We start from the raw sequence: 19,811 nt of genomic DNA, 5'->3' as shown, positions 1-19,811 counted from the left end.
GAGCAACGAATGGGGGGAGGGAGATGAGGGAGAAGCAGAGCAGAGAGAGGAGTGTAATTTCCCTCTTGCTATGCCTCCTTCATCAAACTGTCACTCATCCATCCATGCCTCTGTCCCTCCCTTGGCTTCAGGGTTTTAGGTGCCTCTGGACACAACTCACCAGGCCTCTTAATCCTTTTTCCACAACCCTGTTATTGTTGAGGTCTTCATCCTTTTTGCCTTTATTATAGCCATACCTGCTCCATCTCCCATCTCTTTCTTTGTGTTTGCAGAGCATTTTTGAAGATCTTTTGCTCTGGTTGCTGTTGTCTATCAGTCTTAACCACTTTCTGTCGAACTGTTAACTCACAAAAAGCTCTCTCCACGCAGGCTCATGCCTCTGGGTAAAAGACGTATTAGGAGAGTAGACTAACCTGATATGCCAGGTGGTTTATTACACACAGAAACATCTGGTAAGCCTTCCATAGAAACTGGGCTGGCACTTTCAAAGTTGAATTGGCAGGTGTTTGGACGACCCATCCGGCTATTACTGTCTATCACAGGCTAACTTCAAACCAATCAAATCCACAGGAGGAGAGCACTACCAATAGCCGAGCCAAATGGTAAATTGAACTCTTACTGAAGCCAGTCAAGAAAACCAATTTTTCCATTAAGGAAACGCTTCAATGGCATTTTGTGCTCTTCTTTCCATGAAATATATGCTCCAGTTCTGATTTAACTTATGCTATAGCAGCTACGCTAACCTCTTGAGAAGCTGCCATTGTTGTTTTCAAACATACAGTCACTTCTTTCAGTGGTCGTCACATCTAATTCACGCCTGTAGCTGCTAGTTGTTCCTCATAGGACGACGTAGTTCAACCACAAGAGTGTGGCTTAAAGCCTGGCAGGATGGATTTTTCCAGATCACATGGTCTTGAGATCTCGTGAATCCAGCAGCCTTACAATGTTAAGACAAGGCAGAGGGAAGAAGAAACAAAGATAAAGGCGCAAGATGGGCAAAAAAAATATCAGTCGCACTTCTACTCCTCCACAGCAGACAGGCACCCATGCTCTCTGGTGCACAAACACACACACTCACAACTGGGCGAGGCATATGCTCCAAACTAAAGTCAACAAACACTAGAGTAGGAGAACCCTCGGCAGTGATTTCCCGCTCATACTCTCCAAAGACGTATCTTCTTCCCGCAGCCAAGCTAACAGCACTGTAGATGTGGTTGAGACCGGAACCACAATGATAAGAGTTTCTTTGTCTCTATGTCTGTGTATGTACTCTTTCTGCGTGTGTGTCTCAGGAGAATCCGGGGCACCTGTAGCCTGGGGCGAGTTCACATGGTACAGTGGGGTCTGAAGTTCACTGAACATGAAAGGTTCAGTATCTGGAAGGTGAAGATATTTCGTGTGTGTTTTGAATGGCCCAAATGATGATTCAAACAGGCTGTTCATCAGTGGCAATCATGGCTTCAACTAAGGATGGTTGTTTCAATTAGCAACTTGTTTAATTTAATCACAATGTCCCATAGCCCAAAGTATTGTCTTCAGCTTGCTCGTTGTGTTTGACTAATAGCCTGAAAGATAATCAATGATGTAACCAGCATATGAAATATCTTGCATTTGCTTGATAAGCAAAAGAAAAAATCAAAAAACTAAAACAGTCGATTTTCTGACAATTGTCTAATTTCAGGAGTAGTGATAACTCACTAGATTGGATGTGGTCAACATAGCCTGCTGTCACAGGTCACTTGGATCGTCACTGGGATCACCATGATAAAATATATGGTCACAAAAAAAAAACAAGCAAACAAACAAACCGGGTAAAACAAACAAAAATACAGATGCACATCAGGCTGCCTAGAGACTCAAACAGGCCCTCGGAAAGAGGAAGCCTTACAAAACAGTGGGGAATGTAGCAACCAGACCATAAACCCACATACAGTAAGGTGACAAGTGGCTCTCTGTCACACATTGAAGGTGGTGTCAGGTCAAAGTACCTCACTTTTGTCATAGGGTCACACATAATCTGTACATGCACTGATGATCGGACCAGTGCGAGCTTCCTCTTTATTTGGCTCATCTAAACTTCTTTGTTGTTATTCAGTAGCCTTGTTTCCGTCAAATTTGCAGCACATTTTAAGTGAACTTTTGAAAGTTCGTCATAAGGATGATGCGGTGTTGGTTGTGTATGGATTCAACACATGTGGATGAGAAAGTAAACAGAGGCTAGCGGTAAACAAACCAGGAGACTGATTGGCAAAAGACAATAAAACACCTCAAGCGAGTTGACAAACTTTTTTCGAACAAGAGCAAGCTTTTTGAATTTGTTGTTTCCATAAAATTTGTATTGCCTTATTTTTCAAAATGCACATTAAAATGTTTTATAGAAAAGGGGTTATTGACATGCATCAAAACAATGCAAAAGTACCTTGTTCTGTAATTTGCCTCTTGTTTGTGTGCCATTTCACAGAATAAATGCCAAAGAAAAAAAAAATGAGCGCGGAGTAAATCTCCTTGGGTGGGCTGCAGCAATACATTAGTCATTCAGTGATTAAGTGACATTTTAAGTACAGAAGAGACGATATTTGTTTTTGTTACAAATTACTAAATCAGTCAGTGGTGGACTATGCTTAGCATAGATCTAGTTATGGAACTTTTATAGGCAGTCAGACCAATTGTTGGAGACTCCACTTTAAACAACCACAGAAGCAGGATAATGACAGAACAACATAGAAAAACAGGCAGATGAAGCACTCGGAGAGAAAATGAGTCCCGTGCTGTTCACCACAGCCACTCAGATGAGTCTTTTTGAACATGTTTTTAAATACAGTCTAAGATTTTACCACATGTCCCTCGTTTGGACTCCACCCTGCCCTGGACTCCTTTATTCAGTCTACACTGATGTTTTCAGTCTGACTGCCTGGTTTCCTCTGTATGTCTTGCTCTCTTGTTGCATTTCTTGCTTTTACTTCCACCTCACAGGGCTCTCTTCAGCCTCCTCTTTTTTTACTCCTTTACGTCTTTCTTTCCAACATTGACATCACTCCCACACCTCCCTCAGCCCGCCTACGCTGTGATGTCATTTTTGCTGCTAGCTCATCTTTGTGAAAAAAGAGAAGAAGAAAAAAAAGACTGGGGAGTGGGCAAAAAACCCTCCAACCCATTAAAACTACTCTGCTACTACAGATTATTAAGCTATAGATGCATAGTTTCCATCCCTCAAAAAGAACTCATGACTGAACCTTACATCTAAGTTTAGGCGCATTTTATTTTTCCAGTGTAGAAAAGGCCTCTCCTCCTTGGCCTAAATGGGTCTTCCATTGCCAGACCTACCCACACACTACATTTATACTGTGGCAGTACACAGAAAAATGACTATCATTCTGTGATCGGACTGATAGCCTCAAACTGCCATAAGCTCACTGCTGCTGCTGCTTCATTTAGTTCTGGGGTTGAGGCAGTGGTGTTACTAAGAAACCTCTTTTCACATCTGTCTGTATTTAACACACACTGTTTTAGATTGATCACTTATGACAGTTATTGGAAATGGCAATGGAGACTGCAATTAAATGAAAATGTTGTCTAGTCTTAAAAACAACTCAAAACGCTGAACAACACAAGTCATCATTCACCCCTTCACACACATGTTCATTTACTTGTGGCAGAGGCTACCATGCAGAGTGCTACCTGCTTGGGGCTAGTCACCAGTGAGCTTCCCACAAGTGTATCACTGTTGATCTCTTTCTTCACTCCTTTACCTTATTACCTGTATTACCTATTTTACCTACCCTATTTAAGTTCTTGTCCATCCTGGGACATGAATTGAAGCTTGCTCTGGTTGTCCAGGGCAGCTGTAATATTATTGCTTACAGCATCAGTTCCTCTGCAAGTCAACTGAAGCTCCAATCTTTTTGTGTGCAGTAGCAGTAGTACATGACAGGACCGCCTGCACAAAATGGTTTCAAAACATTCAGTGTGGCATTTCCTGAGTCGAAGTAGAACAGATAAGGTCACACGCTGTAGTACTTCCCCATTCAAAAAATATGTTTAAGTACACTCAAACCTGTCTAGGAGCTTTTCAAACTGCTTCCACCATTCACCTTTGGCGATGACGAAGTGATTCCCTGTTTGTGTAACGTCTGGCTCTGGTATGACTGTAACACCTCAGTAGTACAAAGTCTGTGTGTGTATGTATGTATGTATGTATGTATGTATGTATATATATATATATATGTATGTATATGTATGTATGTATATATATATATATATATATATATATATATATATATATATATATATATATATATATATATATATATATATATATATATATATATATATATATATATATATATATATATATATATATATATATATATATATATATATATATATATATATATATATATATATATATATATATATATATATATACAGTGCTTTCCACAAGCACCGGCTGCCGGCCATATAGCCGACTACACAGTTAACTCCAGCCGGCTACTTTAATGACTATTATTTTTCGATTTTAATAAAGTTAAATGTTTTTCTAACAGACTGACAATAATGTCAAACTGAACCGCACTCATTAAAATTGTGATTCGCTGTGCTTGTACTGATAATAATCACAAATTACTCCGATCATCGCCGACTTCATTGATCACAAGGGAGAGAAACTCATCCGCGGCCCCGACACGCGGTGTGTGTGCGCGCGCACTCAGCGGAGTCAGTGTGTCGGCCGTCGGAGGCGAGAAGCAGGGCTCACCATAATACGCTTATTTTGTCACCAGTAATCCACTCTTCTCTTCCAGCGTCCATTTAGCAATACCTGCGACACGTGCTGGCATCAAAAAACACTGTCGGTTGTACAAATGAAACCAAACGGACTCTAAGAGTGTATTTTCATTAGTTGCTAAGGGAGAAACGTTCACTGACTGTTTAATTGAGTAGCCACCACTGCAGACTGTGAAGGTGTCATGCACCGACAATAAGATATTTACAAGCCCAGAACGCCTCATGATGCAATATTATGTGAGCTTGTATAGCCTATTATTTATTATTTTCAGTGCGCAAATCACAGTTTTTATTGGTGCATTAGCGTCTGGCATACTTAGTTACACTAATGAATAAAAGAAGATGCGATATTTTGTAATAATAATAATATAATATATAGAGTAGATATTGATGCTGATAATAATAATAATATTAATAATAATAATAATAATAATAATAGAGCAAATGTCTGAGAAATTAATATAGGCTGCCTGTTCTGCAGGCACACTTAGGGTAATAATAATAATAATGTAATAATAATATTAATAATGTAACATTATTATTATTATTATTTATTACATTTAAGACCAGTGTATAAGATCGTACCCCCCCCCCCCCCCCCCCCCCCAGCTGGCTACTTATGTATTATGGCTGGCTAGTCTGTGTCTTAGTGGAAAGCCCTGTATATATATATATACATACATATATATACATACATATATATATACATACATATATATATACATATACAGACTTTGTACTACTGAGGTGTTACACACGTACACGTACACACACACACACACAGAGATTTTTTTTGTGGGATTTTGCATACACCTGCCATACCATGACAGATATTGTTGTGACAATTCCTATAATCATATCGCTTTTTTTTTTTACTTGAATCCTCTTCTCTGGATTACTTTTTCTGGGTTGAATGGGAGCTGCAGGAAGTGTCTGCTGAGTGGCAACAGGTCCTTGAATATTAAGTATAACGTCTTAAAGAGCTGCAATAATTGGATAGTTCATTGATTAGATGATAGATTAGATTTTTTGCTCTACCATAACATACATATATATTTTGTGCAACTCAGATCCATCAGGCAACTTGCAGCCTTCCAGATTTATCTCTGCAACCAAATTAAAAGCAAAACTGGTACCATGTTCTCCACTGACTTGTGACATCTGTGTACGCACACACAAGACTACGGTACACTGAATAGGCCACCTATGCTCTAGCCAAGCCAGGGAATGATCCGGGGATTGAAATGTGAGCTGTATTATGCTCTGCTTCTTTCTCTCTCACACCGCTTCGTTGTGATGGCCGCAGGGAGAGAGCATGATGGAGTTATTAAGCGTCGCTGAGACTAGAATAGTGACTGCAGGAGGAGGAGATGGTGGTGGGGTTGTGGTTTAGGAGAGGAAGGTGGAAATGTAGGAGGAGAGAATTAGTACAAAAGAAAAGGGGAATTAGCGTTCGGGGGTGGGAGGAAAATGGGAGAGAAGGGGAGCTTGGGACATAGGAATTAGGAATGAAGGAGGTTGGAGACATTACATGACTGAGTGAGAATCAACCCACCCCTCTCTGCTCTCTGAAGCCCCCACGGCCAGCCAGGACAGGCAGAGGTCAGCATGAGGTAGAGGAGGAGGCGGAGGGAGAGAATGAAGGAGAGAAGGGGTGCAGAGAGAGAGAAGAGAGAAAAGGAGAAGGAGGGGTGTGCGTGAGATGGGGGCGCTAATGTGAACCAGCTGTAGAAACCTGACACCTAGAGAGTGGGTTAGAAATGAGAGGTGGAGGAGTGAGAAAGAGAGGGAAAGAAGGGCTGCAGGAAATTGCACGCACGGAGTAAGAGAGGGATGGAGAAAAGAGGAGGAAAAAAAGTCCTCGTGGAGCAAAACAAAGAATCCCATAGATGAATTTGGCTGCAGAAAGCTCTCCCTTCTGTGTTGTTCATGAAAGTAGATCTGACTTTGTCTGTGTAAAGGTGTTAGTGCAAAAGTTTTATAGTGTCAAAAAATTTGCATTGCTTATGTGTTACTGTGTTGTATTCAGCAACAGACTTGTGTGGTAGGTTATCTCTTCCTCAGTGAGACACCACTCCCTTAAATTAATGCGAATCATGCACAGCCTTGTCTGTTTGCCTCGGGCTCGAGTGTACAGCCAGAGGCTAATAATGAGCTCTCTATCTGCCAGTGAAACCTGAAGGACGGGGTGGTATCGTTTCCTGACGCCATGGCATGTGGTTCTGTCAACACGGGTTAGATAGCAGCAATTGAATTTTAAAGAGATTACTATGCATCTTTCCTGTCAGCACTTTGGGATTTTAACAAAACATCTCAAAAATAGGAAATAATTCTTTAGGAGTGGTGGAGGGTTGTGTAACAACTCTATATTACGATATCAACCAGAAGTTGTTTTAGACGAGCTCAAAAGCACTTATAATCAGGCTAAACATCACAACAAAGCACAAGTTTCAAATTTCCTCTCCCTCACTGAAGTGGCTATACTTGACTTTGAAAAATGCGTCTCGTATTCCACATAGTTTTAACAGTGAAAATGTGTGAAATGTTCGCAGTGAAACGTAAACCTGGCATTAACCTGGACACGGTGTTCTTTGTGAGACAGCCTGCTAATGTGATGTATGTCACAGGGCAGAGGGCCATGTCATTACTCCATGAGAGGGGGCGTAGAGGTCATCCAGGAGAAAAAAGAGCAGTCCTAACTCCCAGGACAGCCGGCCGTCTTGTTGTGATATCATGGCCAAGCTGTGTTTGTGTTTAGAGTGGGGAGGGACGTCTTTGTGTTTGTGTATTTATGTGTGTGTGTTTGTTTAAAGGCATGTGTTTTGGGGGTGTGCACTGGAGACATGCTGATATAGGGACGGAGACGGAGAAGAGGAAGGATGGCCATGTCTAATCTGAAATGAAGTCTGCCTCTTCTTTGAAGATTGTACATCAGTAATCTGCCATCTGGTTGATCTGTTTACCAACACCACGAGTACTAGTAGTTTTAAAGAATATTTCAGTGAGACAAAATCTATAATGACAAGATGAGGCTCATGAAATTCTTTGATAGACTGATCAACTAATACCTCAAAAAGACCAAAACCACACGGAAACAAAAACAAACTCACTTCATACAGCACCTCTGACACAGATTACTTGCAATTCAGTTGCTTTAAAGCAATTGACAGTACATGTTTGTGAGTAAAAGAAGGATTGAGAGACTAATGCACATCAGAAAACAACAAGTATAAACAGCACTAAAAAGTCAAAGATCATTTTCATTGTCAATTAAACCACAATTTTTTTTTGCTATCAATTTGGTTTTTTTTTTTATTTATATATATATATATATATATATATATATATATATATATATATATATATATATATATATATATATATATATATATATATATATATATATATATATATATATATATATATATATATATATATATATATATACACACACTACTCGTACATTTGTTGTTTATGGAATAAAATATCAAGTGTTTGGCTTCACATACTATTATTAGTGGGATTGTTGTCAATAAGATGATATATTTTCAGACCTATCCTTTAAGCTTGACTATAGTAAAAAAGCTTTCTGTCACACCACGTCTGAACAAATGGACATCTATAAAAGTCATAATTCCTTATTTTTATGGTGTTGATTAAGAGTTTTTTGTTGATTTGTGCACATGCCAGTGCATTTGCTACACTTAATATTTGAGAAACAAATATGTTAGTCAGAGTGGGAATCTGTCCCAGATGTTGTTTATCATATTTTAAAAGACATTCGATGAGTCACACGTCTCACAGATGTGATTGATCTGTGAGACGTCTGCCTGGCATGATTCATGACTCTCCTACTTTCCCATGCGCTCACAACCCTAATATCTTCAAGCTGCTCTGGGGTGTGGTAGCCAATAATAAATACATTTTAGGAAGCGTGAGGCTGGATTTCAGATAATTCTCACCTCTCTGTTTCATCTCCGTTTTATATGGCTCATGACTCCGATCTTTGATTCTTCCCTTGTATGTTTTTACATCCTAGAGGCCTGCTTATTAGTGAAATAAGAATCTTTTCTTTTTTTTCCATTTGTATGGTTATGAAAGAGGGTATTAATCTGTCTTTGCTTATGTGTGTTAGTTACTGTGTGTTGTATATCTACTCGCCTATTATGTTACCTGAGCCCCTCCAGGGAGGCCGGTTGAGAGGCCTGTGTAAGAGGCAGCAGGTCGCTCTGTCGCCCACAGTCCCCAGACAGTGTGTCCGCCATGTGCCACACGCACGCACACCCACACACCCACACACTCACACGCAATGCAACAGACAGCTGATCAAAATAGCATAGACATGAAATTACCTGTCAAGTACCATTTTTGCTCAGTAACAGAATAACACCTCTGACCAAACACTGTCACACAGAGAAGTGGTGAGTGAAAGTGGGAGGGACCGCGATATACAGAGGAATAGAAAGCGACGAAGGGAGAACGACGTCTCTGATAGGATCCCTGGTGAACATATTGTGTAATATTGTAATTTCCTTCCCACTGCTCGGCATACAGCTGAATCACTTTACTGACATCAGACATGAGAGATCGAAAGGAAGGGGTGATGAATAAGCAGAGGGAAAAAAGGCACACTTACGCAGAATCAATTTGTAGCCTAAATGTGGTCAAAACACGATAGATAAGTCTTTTAGTCATACACTTAACAGGATTTTGAGAACAGTTCTCGAAAACGGTTGCTTTCTTAAACTGTGGACACATTTATAAACGCTGAATCATTATTTATCTTTTGGCAGGAGCATTTTTCATTTGTTACTTAGGACAAATAATTGCTGGTGCTTTCCACTTGTTTTTTAGTTTCTGCCAGTCTTCAGTCAACAACTTCCAGATGACTCCATCTCACATCCTTCCACTTTTTAGCTTCTTCTTTGCCATCGCTGACCCCAGTTTAACCCTCCCACAAAGCCTAACTTCCCCCTTTTCTCTTACAGTGTTTTACAGTTTAGGGTTAGGGTTAACAGTTTGTAACTATTATCTTAAGATTTGTTGTTCAGTTCTGGTCTGGTTTTAACAGCGTGTGTGTTGTTCGTGTGCACTGTCATGAGCATGAGGCTGTACATGGAACCCTATTAATCTTTGGATAAAGAGCTAAATTAATACTTTGCTAAATAATTTGCCATATGGTTTAATGGTTTGAGTAATTACAACTAATTTCTCTATTCACAACCACATGTTTTGCTCATACTCCTGTGTAGGGATGTGGTCTCCCACATATGATTGCTGAGCATTGTACAGCAATGGAAAGACTAGACTGTGTATTAGACAGTCATGTTTACCTGTGCTGTTTCAATTATTTCTTTGATGTGTGCGTGTGTACAATGGTACACACATCAAACACCTCCATCCATAAGTGTGCAGATGCTGTTCTGTCTGCTATCAATGCTGTTGTCTGATGTGGTGCGTTACGTGCACCCGACAGAAACTCATTCTGTTGTTTTGTTTGTTTGCATTCCTGTCAAGCACATACACACACATACATATTTGTCTTTTTGCTTAACTCACCTTTCAGTTTAATGTCTGCATTGAGTGGTGATTAAATGTAAATCCTTGTGTGTGTGCTTTGAATGCTCCATCACTGACCTCTGTGTTCTGTTGGGTGTGTCCAGGTGTGCACCAGGTTTCCTGGGAGAGTACTGCCACCATAAGGACCCGTGTCATCCCGGCTTTTGCCAGAATGGAGGGAACTGCTCTGTGTCCATGTTAGCTGGAGTACCTGTACCTGGCAGCGCCAGCTGCACCTGCCCTCTCGGCTACACCGGCCAGCACTGCCAAACACCCCAGAACTCCACGTGTTACCCCAACAACCCCTGTGCCAACAATGGTGTCTGCACCCTGCTGTCGCTCGACAAGTTCAAGTGCGAGTGTACCAGAGGATGGACAGGTGAGATACTGTTTAATCATCTTGTAGGAGTTCGCCTCAAGGGAAATGATAGCTGTCTTTGTTTATCGCCAGAGCACTAAATTATTTTTAAACATCCTAAATGCAAATTTAAAGTTTGTTGTAGCGTAACTGTTTTTCCGGAATGTTACAAAATAGTTTTTACAACACTGAAGATAGCAGATAATTTTAAGACATTTGAGAAGCCTGTTGTTATCTCCACCATGGTTAATTTTTGGTCCTGCTTTTAGACTGATAGGAGCATATCTAGGGCTGCGTATTGAGAATAAAATATTGATGACAGTGCTGATACTGATACCTTGACTTCAATATTGGTTCCTGAACCCGTTTTTCCTCCATGCCTCAAGAAAGCCAGTCACCAACACTGTTAGATCTTAGCACAGCAAGCATACTGCATGCGTATTTGGCTCACTGATGCTGATGAGATTAAGGCCTCAGGTATTTAAAGTTGGTTTCATTTAGAAAAAGTGAAAAATCATATTTTATTCAAATATCAGATTTAGACGTCTGTGCAACTTTGGAACGCTCCAATTTGTCACAAAAATATCACAGGATAAAACACAACATGTTAAGAGAAGTGTTTTAAATAGCTGCAAATGTATTTTCCTCAAGTGTCTAAGCCATGATTCTACATAGATGCTTACATGAATATGCACTGTAACACTCAGCTCCTCTTCTTTCTCTTCACTTCCAGGGCTGCGGTGTGAGCAGGAGGACAGCTGTCTGTCCGGTCCCTGCGCCAACGGCGGAACGTGTAGCTCTCTGTCTGGCGGCAGCTACACATGTTCTTGTCCACCTGGCTACACCGGTCCTCGGTGCCTTAATGACACAAATGAATGTGCTGCCACACCCTCTATATGCCAGAATGAGGGAGTATGCGTCAACACCCCTGGCTCCTACAAGTGAGAATCAAGATTTTGACAAGCAAATGTGAAATATGTAATTATTGGAAGATCTCTTGGAACAGTTGTTTTATGTAACGACTGAATGACATGAAATGGACTCTGTCATTGTTACAGGTGTAACTGTGCCCCTGGGTTTACTGGCAGAAACTGTGAAAGCTCTTACATCCCTTGCTCACCTTCACCGTGCCTGAATGGGGGCACCTGCCACCAGACCTCTGAAAGCAGCTACTCATGCCACTGCCTTCCAGGTAGGAGGGTTTCAAATTCTAAAAAGCCTAAACTTGCATTACTGTTTCTTAAAAGCTCAATATGAACCAGAGAAAAACTAAACTAATACTACACCAACACAGACATGGACCGTGTTGGTTCTAGGTGAGGGACTGAAATGGAAATTTAAGAGAAGGGAATTGAATGTAGGAAGACAAAAAATGGTTACAGTCTGACTAGTATTCATCTATAAATCAATGTAGCTTTGAGCTTCTGTATTGTTACATTAAGTTGTTTGAGGTGCAAACAGTCTGATCCTGTTGGCTGTTTTGTATTATTCAAAGTGCGCTGTCAGTCTGCTACACTTAAAGAGTAGACACAACAAACACGCACTCACATACAGCTGCTGTTTATACACTACCACGACATGTCGTATTACTTATGTACACCAGAGAATGTAATACTACAGCTGTTGTATTTGGGTGCATGTCCTCTCCACTGGACACGTAATGATAAAGTGAATGTCTCTCTCTTTCATTTGTGCCAGGTTTCAACGGGACCAACTGTGAGAACAACATAGACGACTGCCCCGGTCATCAGTGTGCCAATGGAGGAACCTGTATGGACGGAGTAAACACCTACAACTGCCAGTGCCCTCCAGAGTGGACTGGTAAGGGATTTGTGTTTAAGATTGTGTTTAAGTGCTCCTGTGACTACTGTTGCACTCGCACAGTGTTTGTCATGTACAGTGTGTGCCTCAGGGCCTTAAAGCCATGTTGAAACAATTAGAAAAGCAGTATTGTGAGTTGTAGACATGTCCTCATAGTGGGCGATGACAACGATTGCAAGGTAAAAAGAAATAAGCTGTTCACATTTCAAAGTAATCTACCAGGAAATACATTTTTGATTATTTGATTGGGCACCGGAGTGTTTTGTTGGATGGCCGCAAGCTGTTAGAATTTAGAATTTGAGCCATGTTAAAGTTTTTGCTGGATGACATTCCACCATGTCTGTGGACTGGCCTCATTGTATAAATGAGAGTGCTAAAGTCAGTCAGAACTTGGCCATCGCAATATTTTGAGTATATTTTTCTGGAAGCAGTTTTTAAAAGGAGTTGTACTCCTGCTGTGTCTAAAACAAAGCTCTGTTTTAAGTATTTTTTGTTGAACATTCCATTTTCATGTTATGTTTGTGTCTTTACCTTTTTACTTTCTCGACAATCTAGCCACATCACTGGAAAATTACTTTTTTTAAGTCTTGACTTTTTCAGTTGAGCAACTGAGTGTGCCATTTGAGCAGTGATGTGTAAATGTTGGTGCTGTGATCACTGATAAAAACTTGCATGCTTTCATGTTGTCTGCTTTGATATCACACTTCCTATTATTCCTCGGTACTGTTTCCTCATATGAAGGCCTATACTTCACACAAGGTGTGTCTGTGCTAACACACTTGGCATCCCCAAGCTTTCTGTTGACAAAGCAAACAGTCATACATCAGTTTCCTAGAGCCTGTCTGAGTTTATATAGCACTAATCCAACCATGGCAACCGAAGGCAACGTGAAGCTGAAACACATTTTTAAAAAGCATATATTAAAAAAATCTCAAATATGGGTCTTTATTTTTGTTTTTCGACCTAAAACCCATAAGGTTACACCTTGACTTATTTGGTAACATGCTGCAATGACTATTAACATTATTTGCTTCATTGTTTTCCTTCTCTTCCTGTCCACCTCCCTGCCTCTCCACAGGCCAGCACTGCACAGAAGATGTCAACGAGTGTCGCCTACAGCCAAACACTTGCCAGAATGGAGGTACCTGCAGTAACCTGATCGGCAGCTATCAGTGTGTGTGTGTCAATGGCTGGAGCGGGGCCGACTGCTCTGAGAACATTGACGACTGCGCCACCGCAGCGTGCAGCCCCGGCTCCACCTGTATCGACCGCGTTGCGTCATTCGTCTGCCTTTGCCCCCACGGAAAGACAGGTAAGCCAGTAGTGACAAACCACATGCAGATATTTTTACATCAAACGCTTGAATTGCATAAAGTTGATGACTGCATTACAAGATATAATGTTAGATATTGTGAAATTGTCAATATCTGAAAGCAAAACTGGAAAACAGTTGAGAAAAAGGAACTTAATGTGATCCATGTCAAACAGTCAGAAACACTAATTATACCTCAGAGTAGATTTGAATTTCCTGCTGATTACTGACACATTCTTTGATTTGGATTAAGCCTCACCTTAATTATCCTCTCCCCAGCAGCAAATATGCATTTAGTTAGCTTTTTTCTGACCTCAGCAGAACCCTGTGGGGTACATTTTTGTTTTAAGATCTTTTATTCAAAACATTTTACTCATTCCTTGTCAACTTGTGTTTTTTTTTCAGGTCTGCTCTGCCATAGAGACGATGCCTGTATCAGTAACCCCTGTCGAGAGGGCTCTCAGTGTGACACCAACCCCATCAGCGGCATGTTCAACTGCAACTGTCCACCTGGATATGTAGGCAACACCTGCAACATTGACAGAGACGAATGCAGCATTGGTGAGAAAGGAGAACACACACATAACATTTATCTGTGCCAGGCATCTGATCTGTTCTGCTTTTACCCACACCTCTTTCCTCCTCGTCATCAGGTACCAACCCCTGCGAGCACGGTGGTCAGTGTGTGAACACTGATGGCTCCTTCACCTGTAACTGTGTCAGAGGTTACTCCGGGCCACGCTGTGAGCAAGATGTCAACGAGTGTGCCTCCAGCCCCTGCCAGAACGATGGCACATGTCTAGACCGCATTGGGGACTACACCTGCATCTGCATGCCCGGTACACATTTCTCGAGGACTTAAGATTTCTCGAGGAAATAATCTTTCATAAAAAAAAATGAATAAATAAATAAAAATTCGGACAAGTTTCTCATTAAGTTAATCTTCAAAGCATTTATGCAGTCAGGAAAAGATTGAGTTGATAAGTGTGGATAGTCACCAAGGCAACACACTCATCTCAATAGCTTTATTAGAAATAGAAAAAATGTTTGCACTCACACCTACATATGCCATTATTTTTTATTCAAAGAAGTGCTGTAGTTCACACGAGAATATAAAAAAATGTTGAAAAGATATGCAGTTAAAAGCTAGATCCAAAAATTGTAGTTCTTTGGCCCATTGCCTTATTATTACCATTAAAATCTGTCACTGTTTTTTTTTTATCTGTATATAATGTGCATACAGGACTAAAAACAAAACTTTCTTTGGTAGAGGCAACTGATATTACTAATGTTCAAGAAAACACTTATCAGAAATGCCAATGAAATGGGATTAAACTCTTTGTAATTTTTGAGAAAAGAAGAAATTATTAAAAAAAAACTTTTTTCTTGTCTTACATGAAGGATTTGCTGGGACTCATTGTGAGATAGAGATGAACGAGTGTAGCAGCTCGCCCTGTTTGAACCAGGGTAAATGTCTGGACCAGGTCAGCCGCTTTGTCTGCGAATGTCCAGCAGGTAGGTATCCTTAAAGCTATGTCATTTAAATATTTTTCTGATTGATTCTTTCTCCAAGAAAAGTGGTCTTTGAATGAATGTGTTCGTTCATTGTGTTGTTCTGTTGTTTGTTTTCAGGCTTCAGTGGTGAAATGTGCCAGATAGACATAGATGAGTGTTCTAGCACACCCTGTTTAAATGGGGCCAAGTGTATCGACCGACCCAATGGATATGATTGTGAATGTGCTGAAGGTAAAAGGAAATGATATATGTTAACTAGAAGTAAAAGCCACATTTTCCATAATCTAATTTATCATGCCTGGACTGCAAATTCCTAATTAAAAGAAGGGAAATGTTGACTGCTTCACATTAGTCCCCATTTGACCCAGAAAATAAACGGTTGCATTAGCCTTTGTTATTTTTCTAAGAAGAAATGTCATTCCCCAGGCTTCGCTGGTCCGCTTTGTGAAGAAAACATCAATGACTGCGTACCAGAACCGTGCCACCATGGTTTGTGTAAAGATGGCATCGCCACCTTCTCCTGTGAGTGCCATGCTGGATACACAGGCTCCATCTGTAATATCCAGGTACAGGAGTGCCACAGCAACCCCTGTCAGAACCGAGGACGCTGCATTGACCTAGTCAATGCCTACCAGTGCAACTGCCCACCGGGAACCACAGGTTAGTACAACATTAATTTCCTGTATAGTAAGACTTCTCTCACCTGTCTGACAAGCCGGTACTCTCCCACCCATGTTTCTTCAGAGCCTCATAGAAGGGGGTTTCAGCCACTTCCTCTTCCAAAATGATGTTGCTGCTACTTGTTTTACAGTGTTTTAAACAAAGCTCTGCTAGACGTCTGGTTGCTATGGTAACCATACCAACTGAACTATAAATGGAAAACATTTACGAGTTCTTATTCCTCCAACACGTTTTCACTGAAGCACAATTTTATTTTAAAATAATCTAAATCTGAGCCATTCTAGATAATCACCTCGATCACATTAAAACATTTCTGATTTTTATTTTTCATTTTTTCATTATTGATTCTGGTGGCAGCTTCAAAAGTTTAAGAGTGGAGGTAACTGCTTGAAATCAATGTTAAGTCCTCCATCCCCCACATGTAGAGCTTCCTGTATAGCTATAAGGCACTCTGCGTGTATGCGCATGTTTGTGTGAGTAGAAGTCACAAGTCTGGGTCGAGCGGTGCTACCCCAAGTTGCTCTGTGGATTAGCATGCTCAGTTCAGTGCGTTGTACCACCCCGAGGCCTGGTACTGAACTTTGTACTGTCCTCACTCCACCAAAAGTGGCGTCAGGTCACACTGTCAGTTCTCACTTTCTGGTTTTATGGCCTGACTTTCCCTCCTCCGATGTACCTCATTCTCTCTGTCTAGTTTTCAGTTTCCTCTCTATCTCTCTTCACCGACTTTATCATTTGTGCCACTAATGTTGTTCTTGTTAGTTCTCTGACTTAATGTCCTACTTGAGTCTTAGTCTCTTTTTTGTGGAGTCGTACTCCCTCTGGTGGAGGATTGGTTAACTGCCACGTTTTTTTAATGCAACTCGTCACTCACTTCAACCTAAAGGGGGTGTGAACAGCTGTGTTACTTTTAAATTGCAGGAAAACTACACAGTCAGATAAAATGAGAAACAACATGACTTGACTATTGCTCTTCTATAAGAGTTTGTCATTGTGTTTTTTCCACTTCCACACAGGGGTTAACTGTGAGATCAATGAAGATGACTGTGCCAGCAACCCCTGTGAGTACGGAGAGTGCCAGGATGGCATTAACGAGTACAAATGTGTGTGCGCCCCAGGATATACAGGTATGACCCATTTAAGTCAACATTGTAACGTTGAAAATGTTCCAGAAATGAGGCAGGATAAAATTAATAAATATTTATGGCAATATAGCCCAAAATTTTGATCCTGTCACTGAAATCGAGTTTGACAATTAATCCTATCTGAATTACTCTCCGAAAGGTGTTAAATGTGATGTGGAGATCAACGAGTGTAACTCAAACCCGTGTATGAGTGGGGGAACCTGCGAGGACAAAGTCAATGGGTTCCGCTGTTTGTGCCCGCCCACCACCCATGGCCCTCTGTGCCTCTCCGGGACCGACCACTGTGCTCCTCAGCCTTGTGTGCATGGAGAATGTATTGAAGAGCAACATGGGTATGTTACCTTTTATGCCACTCATGTTCCATGGTCCATCTGTCCTTATCTGATCCAGTGCTTATATTGGGTTACCATATACCGGGTATATAGTGTGAGTGGGAATTCAAAAGATCCATAAGGTGAAGTAACATTTGGGAAAACAGCCAAATACTTGTTTCCCATGTTACTCTCTTTTCATGTGAAGGCCTCCTGCAGTAGGGAAATTTCTTCCAGATGCAAAACATTGAAACCTGCAGCATCAGCAGAACTGCATGTTCATAATTTTATAATCCAAGCTACAACCGCTGGAATAGATGCGGGAAACGACCTGCTGTTATTATTACCATGCAGTTAATTCCACATTTAAACCTGTGCTTGCGTTTCTTTTGTGTAAAGGTATCATTGTGAGTGTAAGGCTGGCTGGGTGGGACAACACTGTGAGCAGGAAAAGAATGAGTGCTTGTCCAATCCGTGCCAAAATGGTGGCAGCTGTTTGGACCGATATAACGGCTACACCTGTGTGTGCCTACCTGGATTCAGAGGTAATTATTATTATTATTATTATTATTATTAGCTCAGCATAGCATTACATGGCAATCAATAGATGAACTAGCATTGAATTTCAAAATAAATATTTGAATATCCCCTCCTCTTTGATCAGGTGTAAACTGTGAGAAGAACATAGACGAGTGCGCGTCCGGACCCTGTCTGAACCAGGGTACCTGTATAGACTTGGTCAACAGTTACAGCTGCCAGTGTAGTCCACCATTCACAGGTTAGTGAGATCTGTTTCCCATTACACTAACATCCACATGTTACCATGCAGAAACAGTCATTGTAGCGGCCAGCTGGATATCATTTTGGCAAAGAATTTGATTCACTTGCTGTTTTTCTTTCATTATTCACTGTCTGTGACATGTCAAAACAGGTAAACACTGTGAGGTGGAACAGGTTCCCTGTGCCTCTCATCCATGTGAGAGGGGAGGAGTATGTCGTCCGTCTGCAGACTACACCTCTTACACCTGTCGGTGTCCCGCTGGCTGGCAAGGTATATGTGTGTGTCTGAGTTTATGAGAATGTCATTAAGGGCTGCGACAACAACCCAAATATGTTTAGTTTACTGTCATTGTGAAATAAAGTAACCATAAATCATTCATATGTAAGAAGCTGGAATTGGAGATTTTCGACTTTGTTTTCTTAAAAAGTTACTCAAACTTTAATTTACTCAACTATCAAAATAGTTTCTGATTAATTTAATAGTTGTCAATTAAATTTCTGCAGTTTCAATGTGAGATATGAGACGGAGTGCCTGAGAACAAAGTCATTATTATGTTATTATGTATCACTGCTAGTTTGATGCTTTACTAATATCTGTTTGTTCACAATTGTGCAGGTCCACGCTGCAGTGAGGATGTGAATGAATGCAAAAAGAACCCTTGCAAAAATAGCGGTCGCTGCATTAACAGCCAGGGCAGCTACACGTGTAAATGTCAGCAGGGATACAGCGGACACAACTGTCAGACAGACATCGACGACTGCTCACCCAGTGAGTTTCACTTCAACTTATTCAGTCACTTTGTTAAAGGCTATATGCACCCAGTGATTCCTGCATCTCTGAATGTATAACGGCTGTGTATAACAACTCCTATGTCATATTTTTATCTAGCAATATGCTATTAGAAAGCAGCATTGAAACCTCCTGAGATATTGAGATACACATGGATTTAAGCCTGTACATGATAAGAAAAACCTGAAAGGTGCTTCAACAATACCTGTATCTGTTTTAGCCAGACTGCTAGTGGATTACTCACTGATAACGCTGACTGCTGTTTACATACTATGTTTGCTCACGGACAGCTTCTCATGCCTTTCCCTTCCCCCCTCTCTAGACCCATGTCTGAATGGAGGCTCCTGTGTTGACGATGTTGGGAGCTTCTCCTGCGACTGCCGCCCGGGTTTCGAAGGGGAGCGCTGTGAGACTGAGGTAGACGAGTGTGCCAGCCAGCCCTGCAGGAACGGTGCCATCTGCCGGGACTATGTCAACAGCTTTGTGTGTGAGTGCCGACCGGGCTTTGATGGAATCCTGTGTGAACACAACATCCTCGAATGTACTGAGAGGTGAGCCTTAAAACCAGCCTTTTGTGATCAAGCATCATCTGCAATTCATTCTTCCTGGATTATGTGTCCTGTATCTCCTGGAATGACCTAATGAATGATAATTATTGTGATTATTTCTGAAACAAATGTCTGATTTGAAATAAAACTTGATGTTGAACTTTAAGACAGTTTTGTTCTGTACTTTAGAAATATGTCTCAGCGCCCTA

The 19,811-nt window shown here is 40.9% G+C and overlaps 1 protein-coding gene across 3 annotated transcripts in view; it reads left to right on the top strand.

Annotated features, from left to right (window-relative positions):
* The window catches only part of notch2 (notch receptor 2), a 48,392-nt gene that overhangs the window by 18,223 nt on the left and 10,358 nt on the right, over positions 1-19,811 (top strand). For all 3 annotated transcript variants that reach the window (XM_030433165.1, XM_030433166.1, XM_030433167.1), the window contains exons 3-19: positions 10,446-10,720; positions 11,433-11,640; positions 11,758-11,891; positions 12,398-12,520; positions 13,599-13,832; positions 14,238-14,393; positions 14,486-14,671; positions 15,234-15,347; positions 15,465-15,578; positions 15,774-16,007; positions 17,045-17,155; positions 17,313-17,505; positions 17,884-18,029; positions 18,149-18,262; positions 18,416-18,535; positions 18,881-19,033; positions 19,377-19,605. In XM_030433165.1, coding sequence (XP_030289025.1) covers positions 10,446-10,720; positions 11,433-11,640; positions 11,758-11,891; positions 12,398-12,520; positions 13,599-13,832; positions 14,238-14,393; positions 14,486-14,671; positions 15,234-15,347; positions 15,465-15,578; positions 15,774-16,007; positions 17,045-17,155; positions 17,313-17,505; positions 17,884-18,029; positions 18,149-18,262; positions 18,416-18,535; positions 18,881-19,033; positions 19,377-19,605 — 2,844 coding nt within the window. The remainder of the gene's footprint in view (positions 1-10,445; positions 10,721-11,432; positions 11,641-11,757; positions 11,892-12,397; positions 12,521-13,598; positions 13,833-14,237; positions 14,394-14,485; positions 14,672-15,233; positions 15,348-15,464; positions 15,579-15,773; positions 16,008-17,044; positions 17,156-17,312; positions 17,506-17,883; positions 18,030-18,148; positions 18,263-18,415; positions 18,536-18,880; positions 19,034-19,376; positions 19,606-19,811) is intronic.

Source organism: Sparus aurata, chromosome 11 (assembly GCF_900880675.1).
Source record: "Sparus aurata chromosome 11, fSpaAur1.1, whole genome shotgun sequence".
In the NCBI taxonomy this organism is placed as follows: Eukaryota; Metazoa; Chordata; class Actinopteri; order Spariformes; family Sparidae; genus Sparus; species Sparus aurata.
The sequence above is the reverse complement of the archived record's forward strand: the minus strand, read 5'-3'. Positions and strand labels throughout refer to the sequence as shown.